General features: G+C 41.0%; 1 protein-coding gene across 3 annotated transcripts in view; it reads right to left on the bottom strand.

Moving 5' to 3' along the window:
• The window catches only part of LOC113010740 (uncharacterized), a 170689-nt gene extending 148009 nt beyond the window's left edge, over positions 1-22680 (bottom strand). Inside the window, exons 1-2 of one of the 3 annotated variants that reach the window (XM_080292462.1) lie at positions 21577-22680; positions 20348-20440 (exon numbers count right to left, since the gene is read on the bottom strand). In XM_080292462.1, coding sequence (XP_080148588.1) covers positions 20348-20440; positions 21577-21586 — 103 coding nt within the window. In that variant the 5' untranslated portion in view covers positions 21587-22680. Of the gene's footprint in view, positions 1-20347; positions 21195-21576 lie in introns of those variants that run through there. The other 2 variants (XM_080292460.1, XM_080292461.1) reach the window with 2 other exon arrangements.
• Positions 22681-23444: the final 764 nt, after the last annotated feature.

Here is a 23444-nt window from a genome sequence, read left to right as displayed (position 1 = left end):
TTAAATATGTCTTACAGTCTTTAAAAGCCTGTGTGTGGTCTCCCATTTGTTTGTCACTTCCTATGAGCCGGGTTGTGACACAGTTAGTAACCGTGCTGCAGCATTTTGGACCAGCTGCAGACGGCTATAACAATATTTGAGGCGAGATGATGTTGCCCCCTTGGTGTGACAGGTGCCTGGGAGGGGTGCGATCCTAGATCCCGCAGCTGTGTATTGAAATAAAGAGGCACAGATCATGAACTTGTTCACGATTCAACTGCAGGATTTATTCTGCTCATCAACAGGGGAACAAGTCATTAATCGCCTCTCATAAGAACCAGCAATTCTTTGTAACGTGTGGCATAACAGCTGTCAGCGTATTGTCAAAAGTACAGGAATAACCTTGTGTGTGTTTGGGAGGCCATTTGGGTTAGGCAGATTGAGTGGAGGCAGTCATGTTAATACTGTTGTTGCTGTAGACTTGAGCTAGTGTTGATGTGCTGTCTTGTGTCAACTTTGGAGCGTATGAGCTGTGTTGATTATTGAATATGCAAAGTTAAAATCAGTGCTTTCCCTGTTAGGTTGAAGGAGTGTTTCTCTCTTGAGAATCATTCACTGAAATTTCTGTTGCGGTGAACACAGTTAGAGCAGTTGTCTCGGGAGCACGTCCCCAGGATTGAGGGGGTCGCTGTTTGTGCAGTTGCCTTTCTCTTCCTGGTGGTTTTTAGTGCATAAGTACCCACCGTAAGTAACTGCATGAAGACTAGGCTTTAGTTAAGTATATTTTGGTTAGGCAGTTAGTGGGAAAGTGCTGTTTTAAATTGCATGTCGAGAATCAATACTTTGCTGTTATGGCTACTGTTGATGCTTTTGTTCAGTCTCCATCGGAGGAACTCTTGAATAGTTGTAATAAAGAACAACTCTTGAAACTTGCTGAACATTACGATGTCGACATTGGAGATAAACGGTTGAAAGATGAGATTAAAGGAGTGTTGAAGGCTGCATTAGTAAAGAAAGGCGTGTTGCCACGTAAAATGCAGACCTTAGTGGCTGAGGTTGATCAGTCTGTGGTCTCAACTGCCGTTGCTTTGTCTTTTGAGCAGCAAAAGGAGTTGTTACTCTTACAAATGGAAAGAGACAAGCTGAGCATTGAGAAAGAACGTGTAAGGCATTCTTTAGAAAAGGAAAAGTTGGAGTTAGAGCAGTATCGGCTAGACCTAATCAAGGCGGGCAAGTTATCAGGTGGTGTTGAGGCTTCTCCACAAGGAGTTGAAACTTTTGATGTTGTGGGTAATTTGCGCTTGGTGCCGAAATTTGATGAAAGAGAGCCAGATGCCTTTTTCTCCCTTTTTGAACGCATTGCCGAATTGAGAGGATGGCCAGAAGCTGACTGTGTGATTATGTTACAGTCTGTTTTGACTGGAAAGGCTCAGGAAGCTTATTCAGCACTCAGTGCAGTTGATTGTCAGAGTTTTGCTACTGTGAAAGATGCAGTTCTGAAGGCGTATGAGTTGGTACCAGAAGCTTACCGTCAACGTTTCAGATCATGGAGGAAGTCTGATAAGCAGTCGCATATAGAGTTTGCGAGGGATTTAACTAAACACTTCAACAGATGGTGTTCGGCACTGGGAGTGACAACTTTTCAGGACTTATGTGAGTTGATGGTATTGGAGCAGTTTAAAGAGTGTGTTCCTCCTGTGGTTGCCACTTACATTGCCGAACGGGAAGTGACAACCGTTTCTGACGCTGCTAAATTGGCAGATGAATATATCTTGGCACATAAGGGGCAGGTTGGTAGAAACTGTTTTTCAGTTGGTGCTCCCGCTAGAGCTTTTGGTCAAATTAAGTTTATGTCATCGGACCCTGAGAAGGCCATTGGTGGTGTGAAGCCCAGTAAGTTTGGTCAAGCATGCAACTACTGCCATGGCGATGGACACTGGAAAGCAGAATGTCCCTTGTTGAAAAGCAAGTTGGCACGTACAGGTAAACAGGTTAAGCCTGCGGCTCTTACCATTCCTGCACGGGAAATTTCAGTAGTCTCTCGGGAGACGCCAGTTTCGACTAAGTCTGACTCAGAGAGCTATTCGGGGTTTGAGGATTTTGTGTCAGATGGGTTTGCATCACTCCTGGGTGATGTTCATAAAGTTCCTGTAAAGATTTTGCGTGACACAGGAGCGAAGGATTCTTTTATCTTAGCCTCCGTGTTGCCATTTTCACAGGTTACTGATACTGGTGAGTGCGTGCTTGTTCAAGGCATGGGTTTAACCACTATCTGTGCCCCATTGCATAAAGTCAGGCTGTCATGCAGTTTTGTGGATGATGATATCTGCCTTGGTGTTCGTCCTGCTTTGCCACTTGAGGGCGTACATGTGATTTTGGGGAATGATTTGGCTGGAAATCGAGTCTGGGCTGACAATTCTTTACCTGTTAAATCTAGAGTTCTGAATGAGTCCCATGAGTGTGAACAGGGTTTTTCTGACTTTGCAGCTTGTGCTGTTACGAGGGCTGCAGCTAAAAGGGATGCAGAGCCTGTAACTCAAGCAGAAGAGTGTCAGGTTGAACCAGATTTGATTGTTCCTGAACATTTGTCCATTTCCCAGCAAGAGTTAATTCAGGCACAGCGTGCTGATGCTTCACTGACTGAGCTGTTTCACAAAGTGCAACCTAGTGATGACGCTAGAAGTGCGGCCTCTGGTTATTTTCTGCAGAAGGAGGTACTAGTCCGTAGGTGGATTCCGCAAGGGTTGGACTGTGTTGGGAGTCCAGTTGTCCAGATTGTGGTTCCAACTAAATACAGTGACGGGGTGTTGAAGTGTTCTCATGACAAATCTGGGCATTTGGGTGTGACGAAGACTTATAATTACATCTTGCGCTACTTCTTTTGGCCACGTCTTAAGCGTGATGTTTCAGCTTACATTAAGACCTGCCATACTTGCCAAATTGTAGGTAAGCCAAATCAGTCTATTAAACCTGTTCCACTTTGTCCCATCCCTGCTGTGAGTAACCCATTTGAACATTTGATCATTGACTGTGTGGGCCCTCTTCCTCGATCAAAATCTGGTTCGGAGTATCTGTTAACTGTAATGTGCCAGGTTACGCATTATCCTGCTGCATATCCGTTGCGTACCATCACAGCTAAGTCTGTGGTGAAGGCTTTGACACAGTTTATTTCTATATTTGGCATACCGAAGATTATTCAGAGTGACCAGGGATCAAACTTTTCGTCACATCTATTTGCACAAGTTCTTAAGCTGTTGAATATTGTGCATAATAAAGCCTCTCCTTATCATCCACAGAGCCAAGGTGCTTTAGAGCGCTTCCATCAAACACTGAAGTCCTTGTTATGTGCCTATTGCACCGAAATGAGGAGTGACTGGGAGGAAGGTTTACCGTGGCTTCTGTTGGCAGCGCGTGAAGTGTGCCAGGAGAGTACTGGGTTTAGCCCAAATGACTTGGTCTTTGGCCACAAAGTTCGGGGACCGTTGACCGTGCTGTGCGATAAGTGGTTGTCAGGTGAACCACCAGTGAACTTGATAGATTATGTTAATGGTTTTCGGCACAGACTGTATGTGGCAGGTCAGTTGGCCAAATGGAACCTTGAGAAGGCTCAGGTCAAGATGAAGTATTTTTATGACCGGCGTTCTGAAGAGCAGCAGTTTAGTACAGGTGACCAGGTTTTGGCTTTACTGCCGATTGCAGGGTCACCGTTCCAGGCACGGTTTGCTGGGCCTTACACCGTGGTACAAAAACTGTCTGAACAGACTTATCTGATTGCTACCCCAGATCGCTGGAAAAGAAATCAACTTTGCCATATTAATTTGTTGAAACCCTATCATGTTCGTCCCTTATCCGTCGGTCTGTCGGGCTCTTTCGTTTCTCCTTCCACATCGAGTCCAGGGTTGTCGGCTTGTACAGTTTGTGGGGGGGAGGATGTGGCAGCACCTGATGATCCTTTATTGCTTGGCCGTCTGAAGAATTCAGAAACTCTTCAGAACTTGGATGTGCTGTTGGGCCATTTGCCTGCTGACAAATGTGCAGAACTGTCTGCATTAATTAAAAGGTATCCAACCTTGTTTGGAGACACACCTTCTAAAACAACTTTGATAGAGCATGATATTGATGTGGGTGATACAAAACCAATCCGGCAGAGGTTCTACAGGGTCTCTGAGGTAAGGAGGAAAATAATCGATAAGGAAGTTCATTACATGTTGGAAAACAACATTGCAGTGCCGTCGTCATCAAGCTGGGCTTCCCCATGCTTGTTGGTTGAAAAAGCTGATAAATCACCACGTTGTTGCACAGACTTTCGTAAGGTAAATGCAGTGACCAAACCCGATTCCTACCCCTTGCCTCATATTGACGACTGTATTGACCAAGTTGGTGCAGCAGAATATGTGAGCAAGTTTGATCTGTTGAAGGGATATTGGCAGGTGCCGCTGACTCCCAGAGCTCAGGAAATATCTGCTTTCATCACGCCATCTGGTCTTTATTCATATACAGTCATGGGTTTTGGTTTACGCAATGCTCCAGCTACATTTCAGTGACTCATGAATATGGTTGTTAATGGGCCGGAAGGCTGTGCTGTTTACCTAGATGACGTGGTGGTATATAGTAACACCTGGGAGGCTCATCTGGATCGCATTCGCACTCTGTTTGAAAGATTAGTTTGGGGAAATCTGACTATCAACCTGGCAAAATGTGAATTTGCAAAAGCAACTGTGACCTATCTTGGTAAGGTTGTGGGCCAAGGTTATGTGAGGCCAGTTGATGCAAAGGTGTTGGCCATCAAAGAGTTCCCTGTTCCGGTAACCAAAAAAGAACTCATGAGATTTTTGGGTCTGGTCGGTTATTATCGCTGTTTTTGTCGAAACTTCTCAACAGTGGTTGCTCCTCTGACTGATTTGTTGAGGGCCAAGGTAAAGTTTATTTGGTCTGCAGCATGCCAGCAAGCTTTTTGGGATGTAAAAGCTTTACTGTGCTCTGAACCTGTGCTTTTAGCCCCTCGTCTAGATCAGCCCTTCAAGCTGTATGTGGATGCAAGCCACATTGGTGCAGGTGCTGTTCTAGTCCAAGCTGACAAGCAAGGTACGGAACATCCAGTTAGTTTCTATTCCAAGAAGTTCAACTCCCATCAGCTGAATTATTCGGTCATTGAGAAGGAAGCTTTGGCATTAGTCTTGGCCTTGCAGCATTTTAGGGTATATTTAGATTCTGCTCGGCCAATTGAGGTATTTTCTGACCATAACCCTCTCACTTTCTTGAACACATTGCAGAACCCAAATCAGAGGCTCATGCAGTGGGCTCTCTTTTTGCAGCCTTACAATTTGGATATCCAGCACATTAAGGGCAAAGATAATGTCTTGGCAGATGCTTTGTCCCATGCCCCTTTGTAACCAGCAGCTTCACTCCTCATATGCTTGAAGTATGTCCTCTCCAGTATCGTTTTCCTTCCTCTTAAATTGCTCCTAGGTACCAAGGTTGCTGAGGTTGGAGTTGAGCTGAAGATGATTTTTTGAGCATACAAAAGGTGTTGAAAGTGAGGGTGCATGTGTGTGTGTGTGTGTGTGTGTGTGTGTATATATGTTATGTATTTGATATATGTTAGTTCTTCTAGTTGCAAATTCATAATGTAAGTGTGTTTGCCAATTCAGGGTGAGACCCTGTTCTATGGGGGGAAGTGTGACGGCCAGTGGGCTGGCCTTGTGTTTTGCTTCTTCTTTTACCTGTTTCTTGCAGGTAGGTGGAGCTGACCCAATTATTGATGCAGCACACCTGAGAGGGCCAGTCCCAGTGTATATAAAGACACCTTGACTGAACCAGGGAGGCTGGCTTTTGGCTCCCTCTGGCACGTGTTATGTTTATTTGGAAGTTTCAGTTATGGCTGTTATGTCCTTTAACTTGTGTTTAAGTTGCTTTACCTTATTTTCATTAAATATGTCTTACAGTCTTTAAAAGCCTGTGTGTGGTCTCCCATTTGTTTGTCACTTCCTATGAGCCGGGTTGTGACACAGTTAGTAACCGTGCTGCAGCATTTTGGACCAGCTGCAGACGGCTATAACAATATTTGAGGCGAGATGATGTTGCCCCCTTGGTGTGACAGGTGCCTGGGAGGGGTGCGATCCTAGATCCCGCAGCTGTGTATTGAAATAAAGAGGCACAGATCATGAACTTGTTCACGATTCAACTGCAGGATTTATTCTGCTCATCAACAGGGGAACAAGTCATTAATCGCCTCTCATAAGAACCAGCAATTCTTTGTAACGTGTGGCATAACAGCTGTCAGCGTATTGTCAAAAGTACAGGAATAACCTTGTGTGTGTTTGGGAGGCCATTTGGGTTAGGCAGATTGAGTGGAGGCAGTCATGTTAATACTGTTGTTGCTGTAGACTTGAGCTAGTGTTGATGTGCTGTCTTGTGTCAACTTTGGAGCGTATGAGCTGTGTTGATTATTGAATATGCAAAGTTAAAATCAGTGCTTTCCCTGTTAGGTTGAAGGAGTGTTTCTCTCTTGAGAATCATTCACTGAAATTTCTGTTGCGGTGAACACAGTTAGAGCAGTTGTCTCGGGAGCACGTCCCCAGGATTGAGGGGGTCGCTGTTTGTGCAGTTGCCTTTCTCTTCCTGGTGGTTTTTAGTGCATAAGTACCCACCGTAAGTAACTGCATGAAGACTAGGCTTTAGTTAAGTATATTTTGGTTAGGCAGTTAGTGGGAAAGTGCTGTTTTAAATTGCATGTCGAGAATCAATACTTTGCTGTTATGGCTACTGTTGATGCTTTTGTTCAGTCTCCATCGGAGGAACTCTTGAATAGTTGTAATAAAGAACAACTCTTGAAACTTGCTGAACATTACGATGTCGACATTGGAGATAAACGGTTGAAAGATGAGATTAAAGGAGTGTTGAAGGCTGCATTAGTAAAGAAAGGCGTGTTGCCACGTAAAATGCAGACCTTAGTGGCTGAGGTTGATCAGTCTGTGGTCTCAACTGCCGTTGCTTTGTCTTTTGAGCAGCAAAAGGAGTTGTTACTCTTACAAATGGAAAGAGACAAGCTGAGCATTGAGAAAGAACGTGTAAGGCATTCTTTAGAAAAGGAAAAGTTGGAGTTAGAGCAGTATCGGCTAGACCTAATCAAGGCGGGCAAGTTATCAGGTGGTGTTGAGGCTTCTCCACAAGGAGTTGAAACTTTTGATGTTGTGGGTAATTTGCGCTTGGTGCCGAAATTTGATGAAAGAGAGCCAGATGCCTTTTTCTCCCTTTTTGAACGCATTGCCGAATTGAGAGGATGGCCAGAAGCTGACTGTGTGATTATGTTACAGTCTGTTTTGACTGGAAAGGCTCAGGAAGCTTATTCAGCACTCAGTGCAGTTGATTGTCAGAGTTTTGCTACTGTGAAAGATGCAGTTCTGAAGGCGTATGAGTTGGTACCAGAAGCTTACCGTCAACGTTTCAGATCATGGAGGAAGTCTGATAAGCAGTCGCATATAGAGTTTGCGAGGGATTTAACTAAACACTTCAACAGATGGTGTTCGGCACTGGGAGTGACAACTTTTCAGGACTTATGTGAGTTGATGGTATTGGAGCAGTTTAAAGAGTGTGTTCCTCCTGTGGTTGCCACTTACATTGCCGAACGGGAAGTGACAACCGTTTCTGACGCTGCTAAATTGGCAGATGAATATATCTTGGCACATAAGGGGCAGGTTGGTAGAAACTGTTTTTCAGTTGGTGCTCCCGCTAGAGCTTTTGGTCAAATTAAGTTTATGTCATCGGACCCTGAGAAGGCCATTGGTGGTGTGAAGCCCAGTAAGTTTGGTCAAGCATGCAACTACTGCCATGGCGATGGACACTGGAAAGCAGAATGTCCCTTGTTGAAAAGCAAGTTGGCACGTACAGGTAAACAGGTTAAGCCTGCGGCTCTTACCATTCCTGCACGGGAAATTTCAGTAGTCTCTCGGGAGACGCCAGTTTCGACTAAGTCTGACTCAGAGAGCTATTCGGGGTTTGAGGATTTTGTGTCAGATGGGTTTGCATCACTCCTGGGTGATGTTCATAAAGTTCCTGTAAAGATTTTGCGTGACACAGGAGCGAAGGATTCTTTTATCTTAGCCTCCGTGTTGCCATTTTCACAGGTTACTGATACTGGTGAGTGCGTGCTTGTTCAAGGCATGGGTTTAACCACTATCTGTGCCCCATTGCATAAAGTCAGGCTGTCATGCAGTTTTGTGGATGATGATATCTGCCTTGGTGTTCGTCCTGCTTTGCCACTTGAGGGCGTACATGTGATTTTGGGGAATGATTTGGCTGGAAATCGAGTCTGGGCTGACAATTCTTTACCTGTTAAATCTAGAGTTCTGAATGAGTCCCATGAGTGTGAACAGGGTTTTTCTGACTTTGCAGCTTGTGCTGTTACGAGGGCTGCAGCTAAAAGGGATGCAGAGCCTGTAACTCAAGCAGAAGAGTGTCAGGTTGAACCAGATTTGATTGTTCCTGAACATTTGTCCATTTCCCAGCAAGAGTTAATTCAGGCACAGCGTGCTGATGCTTCACTGACTGAGCTGTTTCACAAAGTGCAACCTAGTGATGACGCTAGAAGTGCGGCCTCTGGTTATTTTCTGCAGAAGGAGGTACTAGTCCGTAGGTGGATTCAGCAAGGGTTGGACTGTGTTGGGAGTCCAGTTGTCCAGATTGTGGTTCCAACTAAATACAGTGACGGGGTGTTGAAGTGTTCTCATGACAGGAATAACCTTGGCGAGTATACATTAACCATCATAAATATAGATAACATTGGCTCGCAGTGACCAGGTTGCCTCAGCCTTTGTTCCTGTTACACATACATATCACTGCATCAAGAAATACAATGTGCTGTAACTCACAGCCCGTGAATAGCAAATAACCATTCATATACAGCACATGAGCTGCTATGCAAGCATTAGTTACAGCCTTTGCATCCTGTCTTACTTCAACAAGACATATAGAGAACACACAACTGAGAACGTGCCTTAGCATCGCTACGGTACTTGAAGCTCACTTCCCCCGCTAGCCAGTCCATTAGCCTAGCACGATCACGTTCACATCACGATCTCACTCAAAACACAATACTTCAACAGTACTTAACTTATAACGGTATACTTTCATTCACGAGTTCACAACAGTCTTAGTGCTTCTACTGTGTTACCTATCCGGTTGTTCAGTGATGACGCGACGAATCCTACTTCCGGGTCTAAAGTAGTCTGCGTTTAATATGGCTTTTGTGTTGTTAACATGTTTAATGTTATGTATTTTCTTCTATTTGATCTCAAAAAGCTCCTAAAACAGTCAGTGATCCCTGTTGACCTCCCTCGGCTTTTATTACCACTAATCGTTTATTTAAGCTCAGTTTTTAAAACCTTAGGATGTAACTACAGCCCAGCCCATGCAGCAGTATATGAATGACTAACCTCGTATTGTGGATGGATTATCTCAGTTGTTCTCCTGGCTGAAGTTTGGTCCTTTTACAGCATCCTGCCATGCGATTACATTTGTTCCTGACCACCGAGAACACTCACGTTAACTTTTATCGAGTGGAAAAAAAGTTAGCTTGTTTATATGATCATGTCCTTATTATTGGGGACTTCAATATTCATGTGTGCTGCCCTGACAAGCCAATGGCAAAGGACTTTTTAAATCTTATTGACTCTTTTGATCTTGTGCAACCTGTGTCTGTGCCTACACAAAAATATGGGCACACGTTGGATCTTGTTTTAACTCACAATTTACCTGTCTCTAACTTAGAGGTTTGTGATGTTGTATGGTCAGACCATAGGCCTGTCCTGTTTGAGGTTTTTCTTCCTTGTACTAAAGTTAATCTTCCTCCTGTTGCTAGTAGGAGCTGTCGTATTTTTAACCCTTCCTCTGCTGGACAGTTCTCTATTGTTTTTAATCAGAACGGCAGCCTTCCTGATTTCATATGCAATGATACAGAAGAGCTGAGTACGTGGTTTTATTCTGTCTGCCAAACTGCTTTAGATTCATTGGCCCCCTTTAAGCTTAAGCAAGTTAAAGCCAAATCTGAACCCTGGCTGAATGAAGACACCCGGGCTGCCAGAAGAAAGTGTAGGAGAGCTGAACGTAAATGGAAGAAGGATCAACTTCAGGTGTCATACCAAATGTTACAAGATTACTGGAATTCTTACCAGAAAACTGTAAAAGATGCTAAGAGGAAACATTTCGCTGCTATTATTCAGGCAAATTGTCGTAAGCCTCATGTCTTATTTAAGACTATTGACATGGTCCTTCATGCTCCACAGACTGCTGGTGTCGAGTCTTCTCAGGAAATTTGTGAAAACTTCCTACACTTTTTTATTGATAAAGTGCTATCTGTCAAAGCGCAGACTTCCCAGTCCATTCTCGACCCTTCTACCCCTGTCCCTAGTTCTGCTGTCTTTGACAGGTTCGAGCCAGTTTCCATGCTCTGCCTGCAGGAATTGGTTGCTCACATCAAGCCCTCAGGTTCCCCTTATGATGCTCTCCCTCCTCGATTTTTCAAAGAGGTTTTTCTCACTATAGCATCAGCTGTACAATCCATTGTAAATAGTAGTCTGTCATCTGGTGTTGTACCTGTCAATCTCAAACATGCAGTGATTCAGCCTCTACTCAAAAAACCTGCTCTTGATCCTGATATTATTGCGAATTACAGACCTATTTCCAAACTGCCTTTTATCTCAAAGATTCTTGAAAAGGTAGTTTAAAAGCAATTAATGTCCTTCCTAGAAGAACACGGTATTTTAGAAGTTTTCCAATCTGGTTTTAAAGCTTTACATAGTACTGAATCTGCCCTTTTAAGAGTTTTTAATGATGTGTTTTTGGCAAATGACTCAGGTGACTGTGTTATTATTGTGCTGTTAGATTTAACTGCTGCTTTTGATACAGTGGATCATAATATTTTAATTTCCGTTTAGAGCAGTTGGTGGGTATGCGGAGTACCGCACTGCAGTGGCTCAGATCTTATTTGGCAGAGCGAACTTTCTCTGTGAAACTAGGGGAGTTTGTATCCTCTGCTGCTTCTCTGCAATGTGGGGTTCCACAGGGTTCAGTTTTAGGCCCGCTTCTTTTCTCTCTATATCTCCTACCCCTTGGGTCTATTTTCAGGAAACATGGGATTTCTTTCCACTGCTACGCCGATGACTCCCAGATTTATTTCCCACTTAAAAAGATAAATGGCTTCTCAGTAGACCCGCTGCTCAGATGCCTTGATGAAATAAGGGCCTGGATGGCTTTGAACTTTTTACATTTTAATGAACAGAAAACAGAAGTGATGGTTTTTGGTGGCGTTTCTGAGGCCACTATTATAGATCTTGGTTCACTGGCACAGTATGTTAAACCAGTCATCACTAATCTGGGAGTTAAAATAGAGGCAAATCTTAAACTTGAAAGCCAGGTCAGAGCTGTTGTAAGATCTAGCTTTTTTCATTTGAGGGAATTAGCCAAAATAAAGCCTATCTTATCGAAACAGCATTTTCAGACAGTAATTCATGCCTTTGTTACTTCTAGGCTGGATTATTGTAATGCACTTTATTTTGGGGTTAGTGATGCGTCCATTAGGCGCCTGCAGGTTGTGCAAAATGCTGCAGCACGTCTTTTAACTGGAACAAAAAAGTTTGAGCACATTACCCCAATTTTAATTTCACTCCACTGGCTACCTGTACATTTTAGGATTGTTTTTAAAATTCTCTTATTTGCTTTTAAATCTCTTAATGCCCCCCCCCCCCCCCCCCCTACCTCTCGGAGCTACTACAACTATATACACCTGCCCGTTCCCTTAGGTCCGCCAATCAGCAGCTCCTTAAGGTACCGAAAACTAAGTATAAATTTAAAGGTGATCGTGCTTTTGCTGTAGCAGCTCCAAAGTTGTGGAATGATCTACCCTTGCATGTTAGGCAGGCCTCTTCTCTCTCTGAATTTAAAAGTCTTCTTAAAACATATTTATTCGCTGAAGCCTTTGGCATTGATTAGAGGGGTTGACTCAATTTGTTTTAACATGTTTTAATTTATTTTATCTATTTATTTTATCGTTAACATGTTTCAATTTATTTTATCTATTTATTTTATCGTATCTCATTTTAATTTTCTTTACGTATGCTATTAGCATGTACAGCACTTTGTGAAACTCTGGTTTTATGTTAAAGTGCTTAATAAATAAAGTTGGTATGGTATGGTATATTATGCTAACATAGCTGTGTCGCTAGCGGTCACGTAGCACATCATTATATACCAGCTAGCCCAACTTCAGTAACCCTACAAACGTCACTGCTGTTTAGTTTTCTGTCTTCATTTATGCTGGAAGTGATAACAGAGCTGTACATTTTAATTTGTTTCCAAAACCCCGCAGTCAGGACATGCTATATTGTATTTAGATAGAAGCTAGCGAGCTAACTTCCTGCTAACTTCTAACTCTGTTAAATGTCATAAATTCTGTTTTCATGGATGCCTGGATGTTAAACTCAATTGTTACACCTGGTAGAGCAGAACGCTGATCATTTTATTAAAGATGAAAGACTTTAGACAGTTTTTCAACTCTCAGTAATGCCATAGTGATCGTTTGATATATGGACCTGCAGCGGAGTTTAGACCCAGACACGGCTAGTGACGTCAGACTGAACAATCGGATTAGTCATTTTGAGGACTAGTAACCCACCTGTGTATTGAAATAAAGAGGCACAGATCATGAACTTGTTTACGATTCAACTGTAGGATTTATTCTGCAGATTTGCCTCCCAGGGGGGTTTACGCTCCTCCTGGCCGCTATGCGCCACCTAGTGGTATTTTTTAAGTAATGGCATGGAAGATGTAAAGTGTAATTAGAAAATACTGAATCAACACTGAACGATATACCAAACACCAAAATATAACTGGGGTGTTCCCTTTTTTCCTTGTATGAAGACATAAACTGAACTAACATCCCCATAAGTCTTTTTATCTCTTAACTTTTGAACTATTAGTGTAATCCGTGGATAGCTCTCTCAAAGTCTCTAAAACAGGGAAATGGCTTCACTTTAGCAAGTAGCTGAAGATGGAAGAAACTCAACTTGATCACTGCATTAATCTGTTTATCAAACGTTAGATTAGAGTCAAAAATTAGAGTCAGATTAGATACATGAGCTAAATAACTTGGGTATAGGGGGTGAACTGTGCAACTATTAGAGTTCCTGTTCAGAAGAACATTAGAAGTCAGAGCTGGAAATATCTATTCTAATAAACATAAAGTAGAAAATGGAACAACTCAGAGCAGTGTATGTAGTTCATCATTATCCAATATAGTGATTATTGAAGGTGAGCTGTAGTCATAAAAAGGGAGATGAACATGTAGATACTGAAGAGCCAGTTCCACTGACTGTTTTCAGTTTTATGATCATGAATAAACTACAGATCTTCGTCCAGCTGATGAAAAATGAAAAGTTCACTCTGATCGGGATGCAAAGGTGCTGCATCCTAAAAGTTGATTCTATCGATCTGGAAGTAGCATTGACTGATAGTAGCAGCACCGACTTACTCTGGGATTTGAGTTCAGTTTCTTGACACAACCTGTTTTTCTTTCACTTTGAATAAATGTTTTTGTGGGACTGAGGATACATTTGTTTACATTTGGAAGTTTGATGTCATCTGTTCCTCTTGTTTCTGTCTTAAAACAGGATGAAAAATCTGTTCAAAACAGAAATAAATACAATTGCATTTCTGACAGCAGTAAATCCAAATACATCTTTATTTATAAAGCACTTTAAAATAGCACATGACCAAAGTTCTGCACAGTTAATAAGTTAAGAACAATAGATAAAATGAAACTGCAAAGAATAAATAAATAAATAAATAAATAAATAAAACATGCAATCAACTAAAACAACAACATAAATAAGCATAAAATAAAACCAACATCTCACAAGGTGTCAAAGGCCAGGGTGAAGAGGGGGGCTTTCAGGAGTGATTTAAAAACAGGCAGAGAAGAGACCTGTCTAATCTTTAAAGGCAGATCAATCCACAGTTTTGGAGCTGCTACAGCAAAAGCATAATCTCCTCTAAGTTATCACTCAGTCCTGGGTACATTCAGGAGAGCTGATCAGAGAGTGGGTGGGTGTATATGGCTGTAGCAGCTGAGAGAGATACGATGGGGCTTTAAAAGCAAATAAAAGAATTTTAAAATGAGTCCTAGAAGAAATGGGCAGCCAGTGAAGTGAAACTATAATAGGGGAAATGTGCTCAAACTTTCGAGTGCCAGTTAAAAGATGAGCTGTGGCATTTTTCACCCTCTGTAGATGAGTAACGTATGACGCACTGTATGAAGTGCATTACAATAATCCAGCCGAGTGCTAACAAAGGTGTGGATAACTGTCTCAAAGTGCTGTTGTTAAAGAATTGGCTTTAATTTTGCCCTTTGTCTGAGCTGAGAGAAGCTTGATTTTACTTAATCTGGCTGTCAAGCTTCAGTTCAGAGTCCACTTTGACCCCCAGGTTTGTGACAGTTGGCTTAACATACTGGGCCAAGGTATCTAAATACAGTCGGGCTACCAAAAACCATCACCTCAGTCTTTTTTCATTGAATTTTAAAAAGTTAAGAGACATCCAAGCTTTAATGTCATCAACAGACTGGATAATGGCTGTACAGGATAGATCTGACAGTCTTCAGCAATGACCTGTTTTCTCAGTATAAAAGCAAGAGGGAGCAGATACTAACAAAGGAGGAGGCTGCTTAGAACTGAGCCCAGTGGGACACCACACAAGAGGGGAGCACAGCATGATACATGGTCACAGAGACTGACACAAAATCTCGCTCCGCCAAGTAGGACGTGAACCACTCCAGTGCAGCGCCTTCAATGCCCACCACTGCTCCAAACGAGAGATTAAAATAGCATAACTGGCTGTTTCAAATGTAGCTGTCAAATTTAAAAGGACAAGAACAACACAGTCACGAGCATCAGTAGCTAAAAATATGTGATTACAAACTTTTAAAAGGGCGGATTTAGTGCAATGAAAGGACTTAAAACCAGATTGGAAAAACTCTAAAACATTTTGCTTTTTCAAAAAGGCCACAAACTGGCTCTTTTGTTTATTTACAAGTATCTCAGTAAATAAAAATCTGAGCTCAGTATGTTTGTGACTCTGAGATGGAGGTGAAACATGTGAAGCTGGGCTGTGGTTTACTGCTCTCTTCCTGTCACAGACACTGTTTGACATCTGTTCATCTGTTGGTTTTTGTTCAGGCTGCAGGGATCATTTCTCACTGTGGGGACCAAGCTTCAAACAGGCGCAGTAGTAGGTGGCTGAATGATTTAAATTAATATCCTTAATCGCTAACTCCCAGCCTTTCCCTTTATTTACACCTGCGAAAGTATTGTTCTCAAAAACAGGAGGAACTTCACCACTATCTTTATGAAAAGCAAAAATTAATTTGAATGTTTCATTTTCTTTCTTCTGGAGCCAGGATATATAATCATCGTCACACTTATTATTCCCTCCACAGCTGAAGGAGACACTTTCTCCAACTCTCCTGGTCAATGTTAAATCATCCTGAATCAGCTGTTCTGCTGCCATGGTAACCAGTGCTGTAGAGACACAGACAGATAGATGAAGGTTAGTGTGACAGTGTTTGTTACAGGTTGACTTTGTTGGCTCCTGATTGGCTGGAAACACTCACCTGAACACAGACAGCACAGAGCAGCAGCTGGGAGGAAAAGCATTTTGTGCAGTGGTGTTTCCTCTGGTGAACCTGGGGAGAAGTGGCGCTCTGATGCAGCTGAGGCCAAACAAGGACGAGCTGTGAGATCAGACGAGGGCCACGTGGTTTCTAACAGGTCCTCAAAGCTCCCATCAGCCCCTGCGGCCCACAGATAAGACTGCTGCTGCTGATTGACAGCTCAGCTGAAGCTGCTGTGGTTTCATCGTCTTCATTTCAATCTGACAGCAGATCCAAAAATCTGGGTCACATGATGCACAAACACTCAGAAACATTCATGTTGCTGTGAATTTAGTAACACACACTGTAATCTGTTGTTTAACAGCTGTGATGAAAACTCTGAACGTACAAACTAAATATGACGAAACTATAAAGAAAAATACAAACATAAAAAATAATATTCTGTAAAAATCATTTAAAAGTTCATAAATTATAAACAAAGGACTTTAAAAGAATAAAATCTCATGAAACATAATTTATAGTCAAATTCTTTTTTTTGTTTTTAAGGTTTTAGCTTCTGTGAAGCACTTTGAGATTTTTATCTTGAAAGGTGCTCTATAAATAAAGTTTTACTTACTTACTTACATGTGGTTCGGTTGTGTGAATAAATAATATTCACAGCATCTCATTTTTAATTGTCCTGTTTTATCGACGACGGTTTTAAGAATCATTAAAATGATGATCATCAATTCTAATATCTATAAACAGTAATAAAAACAGGGCTGTGTTTCACGTCAGCTTCATTTATTTGTACCCATGGTTAGATTTCATCTGCAGCAGGCAGTCATCCACCTTTACACACACATTTACACAACAGTACAAAAGCAGGAATATTTGGAAACATCTCTGTGATCTCTATAAGACAAAAGGATGGGAGAGGCTGGTGTGGTCTCAACACTGTTCACAGTGTTTCCTTCAGTGCTGCTGACAGCGTCTCACAGCGTGCTGTGATACCTGATACCTTGTAAATTAGTCATTTACCTCAGAGCTGATTTTTAGGCTCTCGCCTTTAGTTCATGTTTGTTTTCATCACTCGTTGTCGTCACACCGAACCTCCTGTAATAAACTTCTTTTAATTCTTCGCCATCGAGCGTCTGAGTTTGTCTGCGCCTGAGTCCACTCCTCCATGACAACATCTGTTTCATATTTGCTCTTTTTCACTTCATAGTAAATAATCAGATAATTCATATTTTATTTACCCTGACATAAAACACAGAGCTGTGTGGAGTAAATCTCATCAGGAAAATATATTTTATATTTACATTTAAGATTTTAAAAATATTAATTCTTTAAAAGCATCACTCAGTGAATTTATATTTAATATTTTAAAAAATAGTTTTAAAAAAGCTATCACTGATTTAAATATTAATATTAATATCAACAGAACTTAATAAATATTCATCACTGGTAAAATCATCAAATTAGTAAATGATCTTTGTTTTGAGTTTGTTTCTCTGTGCTGGTCTTGATTATAATAATTATGATTCTGTTTACATTTTTTAACTCAAATGTAATATTTCTATAAATTGTACTAGTGTGAATAATTAAGCTGATTAATCAATGACACATTTGTTTTAACCTCCTGAGACACGAACTCTTTCATGGCATACATTTTTAATTTCTCTTTGCTCTTTGGGCTGATTGGGACCTGATGAATGTTCTTTTTTCTGAGAAAAATGAGATCCACATATGAGGAAATTCGCTTTAATTTTTAAGTATGATGTCCTCGTAAGTGGATATCAGGCCCTTGTCGAACAAAATGTAGTAATTTGGTCTAGACAACCCAAAATGTGATGTCCACATATGTGGACGCCAGGTCCTAGGAAGTTAAATGTTTTACATATTTATGATTATTAGGAAAAGATGGAAAGATGCTCAACATCCATCTGAACTGATGGTGTTTTGTGAAATTGTTTTTACAAATCTTGTCTTAATTTATTCCCTTTTTCAGTGTTTTTAAATCATAACGGTTCAACTTGAGTTCTGTGGGATTTAATGTTCAGACTTCATCTTGTATTTGTCTTTTGTGATCGTACTAAACATCAACTGTGTAACAGCTCTGAGTTCACACTTTGTTTCTCTCACACACATGAACACAGATGCTTCCTGAACAACTTGAAGCAGAGTTCATGCTTGTAACTGTCGTTGTGTTATTAAAGTGAAAGCCACAGCTAACGGTGTGGAGGCTGCAGAGCAGAAACCCACACAGCCCGTCTGCTGCAGGAGAGCAAGTTTATGATCTGTGAATGCTGCAGTCACACAGGTTATGTATCACAGAAGAGACGAGAAGCATATTCTTAACATTCAAATCTTTATTTTTACTTCAGACAAATAACTACACTGTTATTTTGTTATGGTGGGATCTGAATGCATCAGCTGAGTTTTTCTGCAGAGATGTACAAAAGAAATCTTCACATAAAGAATCTACACTTTTACAAACACATCAAACATGTTTATCTGTAAATTTATGTTACACAGTTTAAGATGATTAAATGAGAAAAGGTCAAATGCTCAGTAATGAAACATTGAACCAACCAGAAGTTAATTTACATTTCTGTCTGCTGACTGGAGGAAATCTGATGGTGAGAAAAGGCGAGCAGGAAACAGTCAGTCAGCATGTGTGCAGTTGGTGGACGCTCCCTTGTTTGTGAGCATCATCAGCAGAGAGAGTCCACAGCAGTACACCAGACTCTTCACTATCAGCACTGTGTACAGCAGGCAGAGCAGCTTCACCTCTTGTATAGAAGGAAGAGAAGGAAGATACAGGACTGGTGGAAGAGCTGGAAGCTCTGAAACAGAAAAGGAGTCAAATGTTTGGAGCTGCAGTGAGAAATGTCAGTCCTCTGCTGCTCTGCTCTCTTTGACAGCATCTCCACATGAAGCTGAATCACTGCTGAACACAGTCACCAAGCCTTCATTACCTTGTTGTGTTCGGGCCTCCACTGTGCCCCCCTCGTGCTTCACCCAGCAGCTGTATTTATATGTGTCAGAATGGCTCCCATCAACCATCCTGATGGCAATGGTGCGTCCCGCCTCTCTGAGCTCCAGCTGCTCTCCCTCAGCAGGGGGCAGCTCCTCCGCTTCTCCGCCGTTCTTCTTCTGTCTTTTCCAGGAGAACTGGACCAGAGGAGGAAACATGGCTGAGGCCACACACAGCAGGGAGCTGTTCCCCTCCAGGTGGGCTCTGGATGCTGCTGGGTACACGCTCACCACGGGCTTCACTACCTGCTCATCTGAAGTTTGACAGCAGCAACAAGCAGCACAGACACACATTCACACAGTCAGCAGCAGCTTCCAGCACTGCACTGCATTCAGTCTGATCCTGGAAACTACATGGACTCTGATCACTAAACTACTCATCAGCACAAAGTTCACTACATACACTGGATTCAGCTTCATATCAAACACAGTCATCACCTCATGTCATCATGGCTCACATGAGGAACACTCAGCATGATTTTATATCATGAAATAAAATGTATTTCTTCTTTTTTATTTTCTTGATATTATTTCAAAATATGACTCATCACACATGTGAATGTATATAGATATTTGTTTTTATACAATTTTAATTTGATTTCTCATCTAAAAAAAACAAAACAAATTCTAACAGAAAGTTATTTTTTTCCAAAAATAAATGATTTCTTTCACAGTCAAAGGAGCTTGCAAAGAAAAGCGTCTGGACTTCTTTAAGTTACTTGAAGACGTTTCACCTCTCATCCGAGAAGCTTCTTCAGTTCTAAGGTCAACTGAACTAGAACTGAAGAAGCTTCTCGGATGAGAGGTGAAACGTCTTCAAGTAACTTAAAGAAGTCCAGACGCTTTTCTTTGCAAGCTCCTTTGACTACGATGACCTGGATGACTGAGAACCTACACAGACAGATTTCTTTCACAACATAATTTCAACAATGAAATTTACATTTTTGCATCGGAGTTTTTAAACATTTGTTATATAGATTTCACAATTCTTGTATTTTATACTCCAACAATTGCAACAGCAGCACATCTATTGTTTATTTTATTATGTTTTAAACGTGTGAATTAATTGTTACACACATTTAAATAATCAGACACTTGAATGAAAATTAAATACCTTTTTCAATAATATAAACTAATGATCATACTTTACATCATATATTGTATGTGAGAAACAGTTTGGGAAAATGTTATTTACCTGTACATATTTTTTCAAAGAAGCAGTTACTGGTAACATTTTTCTTGTCGTTTGAAATTTAGTCTCACACATCAAACAAGTCTGACTCTGACAATTTCATTCTAATTTTTGTTATCACATTTTTTTAAATCACATCATTAACCGCTATGTATTTTCTCTTTAGCATAGCTTATATATACAAATTTATTTCTACTTATTTGAACATCAAATATGATCTTGTGTTAAAAACCAGCAGAATCACTGAGAGGATCAAATCCTAAATATTTGTAACATCACTAATATTTGCAGAAATAAAGAATAACTTTTGTTGTTCGGTGAGATTTCAACATGTTTTCAGAGATTGAGCTTTTCTTGTGTAACAATGGCTGCAGATGAATTCTCCTATTTTAGTTTTCGAAAACCTAACATCTAATACCTGCAACAATAGAAGCTGGCTTTTAAAATATTTTCAGCTTCTACAATAAAACAACAGAAGGAAAATTCTTTGTTCTTACCTGTTACATAGAGTTTAGTTCCAGAGCCAAAGATTCTGTTTCTCACAGTGAGACAGACTGCTACAAAAACCTGTCTGCTGCTGAACGTGTCAGCTGAGGTGAATGAGTCCAAATGAGGAAGCAGGATCATATTTCAGCTCCATGATGTGTTTCTCTAATGTTCATATCAACATGACTGTCTCTTCTTCTCTTTTCTTTAATGCACATGGATTCTTCATTAACTGATTCTGAATTTTTGATCCAGGTCAGCATTTGAGGTCTGGACTGAAACACCTGACATGCATAATGCAACTGGAATTTAAAGGCTTCTGTTTAGTCTGCTTAAAATGTAGTTATTCATGGCAGTCAGTCAGCTTTGTGTCAGCATTATATGGCTCACAGTCTACACTCAATACAGGATGACATACAGACTCCTTTTTGATAAAGTTAGCTATAACTGGATCAGGTGACCCTGAATCCTCCCTGAGTTATGCTGCAATCCCATGATGCACTGAACATTTCTCCTTCTCTCATCTCTTCTTCCCTTACTATGTTTTATACACCACTCTGCATTTTATTATAAGTTAGTATTAATCTCTAGCTCTCTTCCATAGCATGTCTTTTGTCATGAATAACACACTGCTGGTAAATACAGAAAGTGGCAACTAAAAGGTTAAGTCTGCTGTCATCTCCCTGCTCCTTTACAAAAACATACATACAGCCAGCATTTTGTCACTGTGTGGGTGGCGTAGGTGCAATCTTGAGTATCAGTGTCAAGTTGCCAAGTCAATCAGACATTTGTGCAGTTAGTTCCTGATGTGTATTTCTTATAGCAGAATCTCTTATGTTGCATTAAGTTTCTACTGCCAGCAATATGACGGCATTTCAAAAAATTAGAATTTAGACTGGGTTACCTCGCTGAATCCTTTTAGACAAGGGACTCGCTATCTGATTGCGTCCCAAATAAGTGGCCTTCTCCAGAGCCCATTGTAATGTGGAGAAGCTCACTTTGCAATTTTTTTCCAGGAAAACTGTTGCATAGTGCTGTTACAGTCCTGGCTGAGGCAGACTGTATGTGTTGTGAAAAAAAGGACTCAAATTCAGAAACAGAATGTGGAACGTGAGGGGGACTAACAGAAAACAAGCAGTTTATCAAGGCTGAATAAATACAAATAAAGGGCATGGGTGAAACTAAACAATAACCTACACTGGGTGAAGTAAAATAAAACATGAAGGGGAAAAAAAACAACCTTTAAACATGAAGAACTGGTGTGGATACCCGGAGACACAATGCGGACGAGCAGACAACCTGACAAGGAATGACTGAAAACACACGGACTAAATACACACAGGTGGATAATGAGGGAAGTGGGAACACATGGGGAAACAGTTAACGCGCATGAACAAAACGACATCACAAGGGGGTAAAACTAAACACATTGAACACAGGAAGACAAGACCTCTTCAAAATAAAAAAGGAAACATAATGGAAAGCAGACATGACAACATGAACTTGACAACAAAAGACATGCGGACATGAAACACATAAAGGAGAAAGGAGACTTAACACAGGGGTTAAAAACACAAGGGGGAACTAAAAAAAGAACTTAGATAACCTAATGAACTGAAATAAACCATAAACATCGACATTTGTATTTGTATTGTATTTGTATTTAAGTATTTATTGTCATTGTCAGAGAACAATGAAATTGCGTTTGGGGCTTCCATACAACCCGTAAATAAAAAAGAAGAAAACAATAAATACCCCTTAAAACCCAAGTGTACATATTTAACCCAGTGTGACTCCAATGCAATAAGACAATCCTTAGCAACAACATGAGAACATGACAAGTAATGTTCGTAGGAATTCAGACAAAGACCTGAGAAACATGACAAAGTACAACAATGCAACCCATTCAATATTATTGTACTGTGAGATATGATATCAGATATGATAGTTATCTATTGTTAAGGTTCAAAAATATTGGGGATGGAGACAAGAGAAAAACCACAATAACAACACTGGTCCGGTCGGGTTGAGTCAAACGATGGTTTTAATGATCACACGCGTGGGAGATGGACACTGATGCAGACAGCCTCAAAATCTCAAAATGGTGGAGCATTGCTCAAACTTTTATAGCCTCTGGTGCCTCCACCTTATCATACAAAGCATAAACATTCACATGCTTTCTCTCACACAGCGCCTAAGCTACGACCTTGGCTCCCCGTTTATCTGCTCCTGCTGAGATGGGGCAGAAAACTCCAGCATGTTCTGTTCTCTTCTAATCAGACAAATAAGGCGATGACTTTCTGCAAACAGTATTTCTTATAACTCAGCAGTATAATGCATCATAAAACAATATCATTCATCCACAATAGATCAACAGTTTAATGTAATGCACATCAGTTTAACTAATGCAATAGTTATCAGCTTCTTCTAATTCAGGAGAATAATGCAAACTAAAACTACATAATAATTCACAATCTTTAATTAGGGGTATAACATGGTATAAAATAATATTATAATCTAACAATTCCCCCTGATGAGGTCATTAGAATAATGACCTCACCAACACCCTCCAATTCCGTGTGGCCGGGTTCATTTCTTCTCACTCCTGAGGTCCTTTGTCCCCCTGAGGGGCGAACCATATGTGGGATGACCTCTGTGTTTGCGCAGTTCAGATGCAAGAAAAACTATTATTCCAACAATAGCAGGTACAGATGACACTCCCCAGGTCTCCCACAGCTTTTAGCCTTTATTTTATTGCTGCAGCTACCAGTGTCGTCCAGTTGGGTGATCCTCTGCTCTTCATTCTTCAACCTTAGGGGTTAGACAACCCTTCAGTCGTGGCACAGATCAGGGGATTATTCTGCCCCGATTTCAAACAATGATCTGTGTATTCTCCAGAAAAAGGAACAGGAAGGTGTCCCCCTTTTTGCCCAAAAGCCTCTCGAACTTTGTTGGTCTGGTGTTCCCGGATTTCCGCCAACCCCTTCATGGTTATTGCTGTGTTTATGGGATCCATCCTTTTGTGGTGACTAGCTGGAGCCCAAACGCCATGACCCTTGGACCCAGTTGATGTCTCGGCAGTCACTGTGTCTGACTCTGCTACGGAGG

The sequence above is a fragment of the Astatotilapia calliptera genome, chromosome 18 (assembly GCF_964374335.1).
Source record: "Astatotilapia calliptera chromosome 18, fAstCal68.1, whole genome shotgun sequence".
In the NCBI taxonomy this organism is placed as follows: Eukaryota; Metazoa; Chordata; class Actinopteri; order Cichliformes; family Cichlidae; genus Astatotilapia; species Astatotilapia calliptera.
This window is presented reverse-complemented; position numbering and strand designations above follow the sequence as displayed.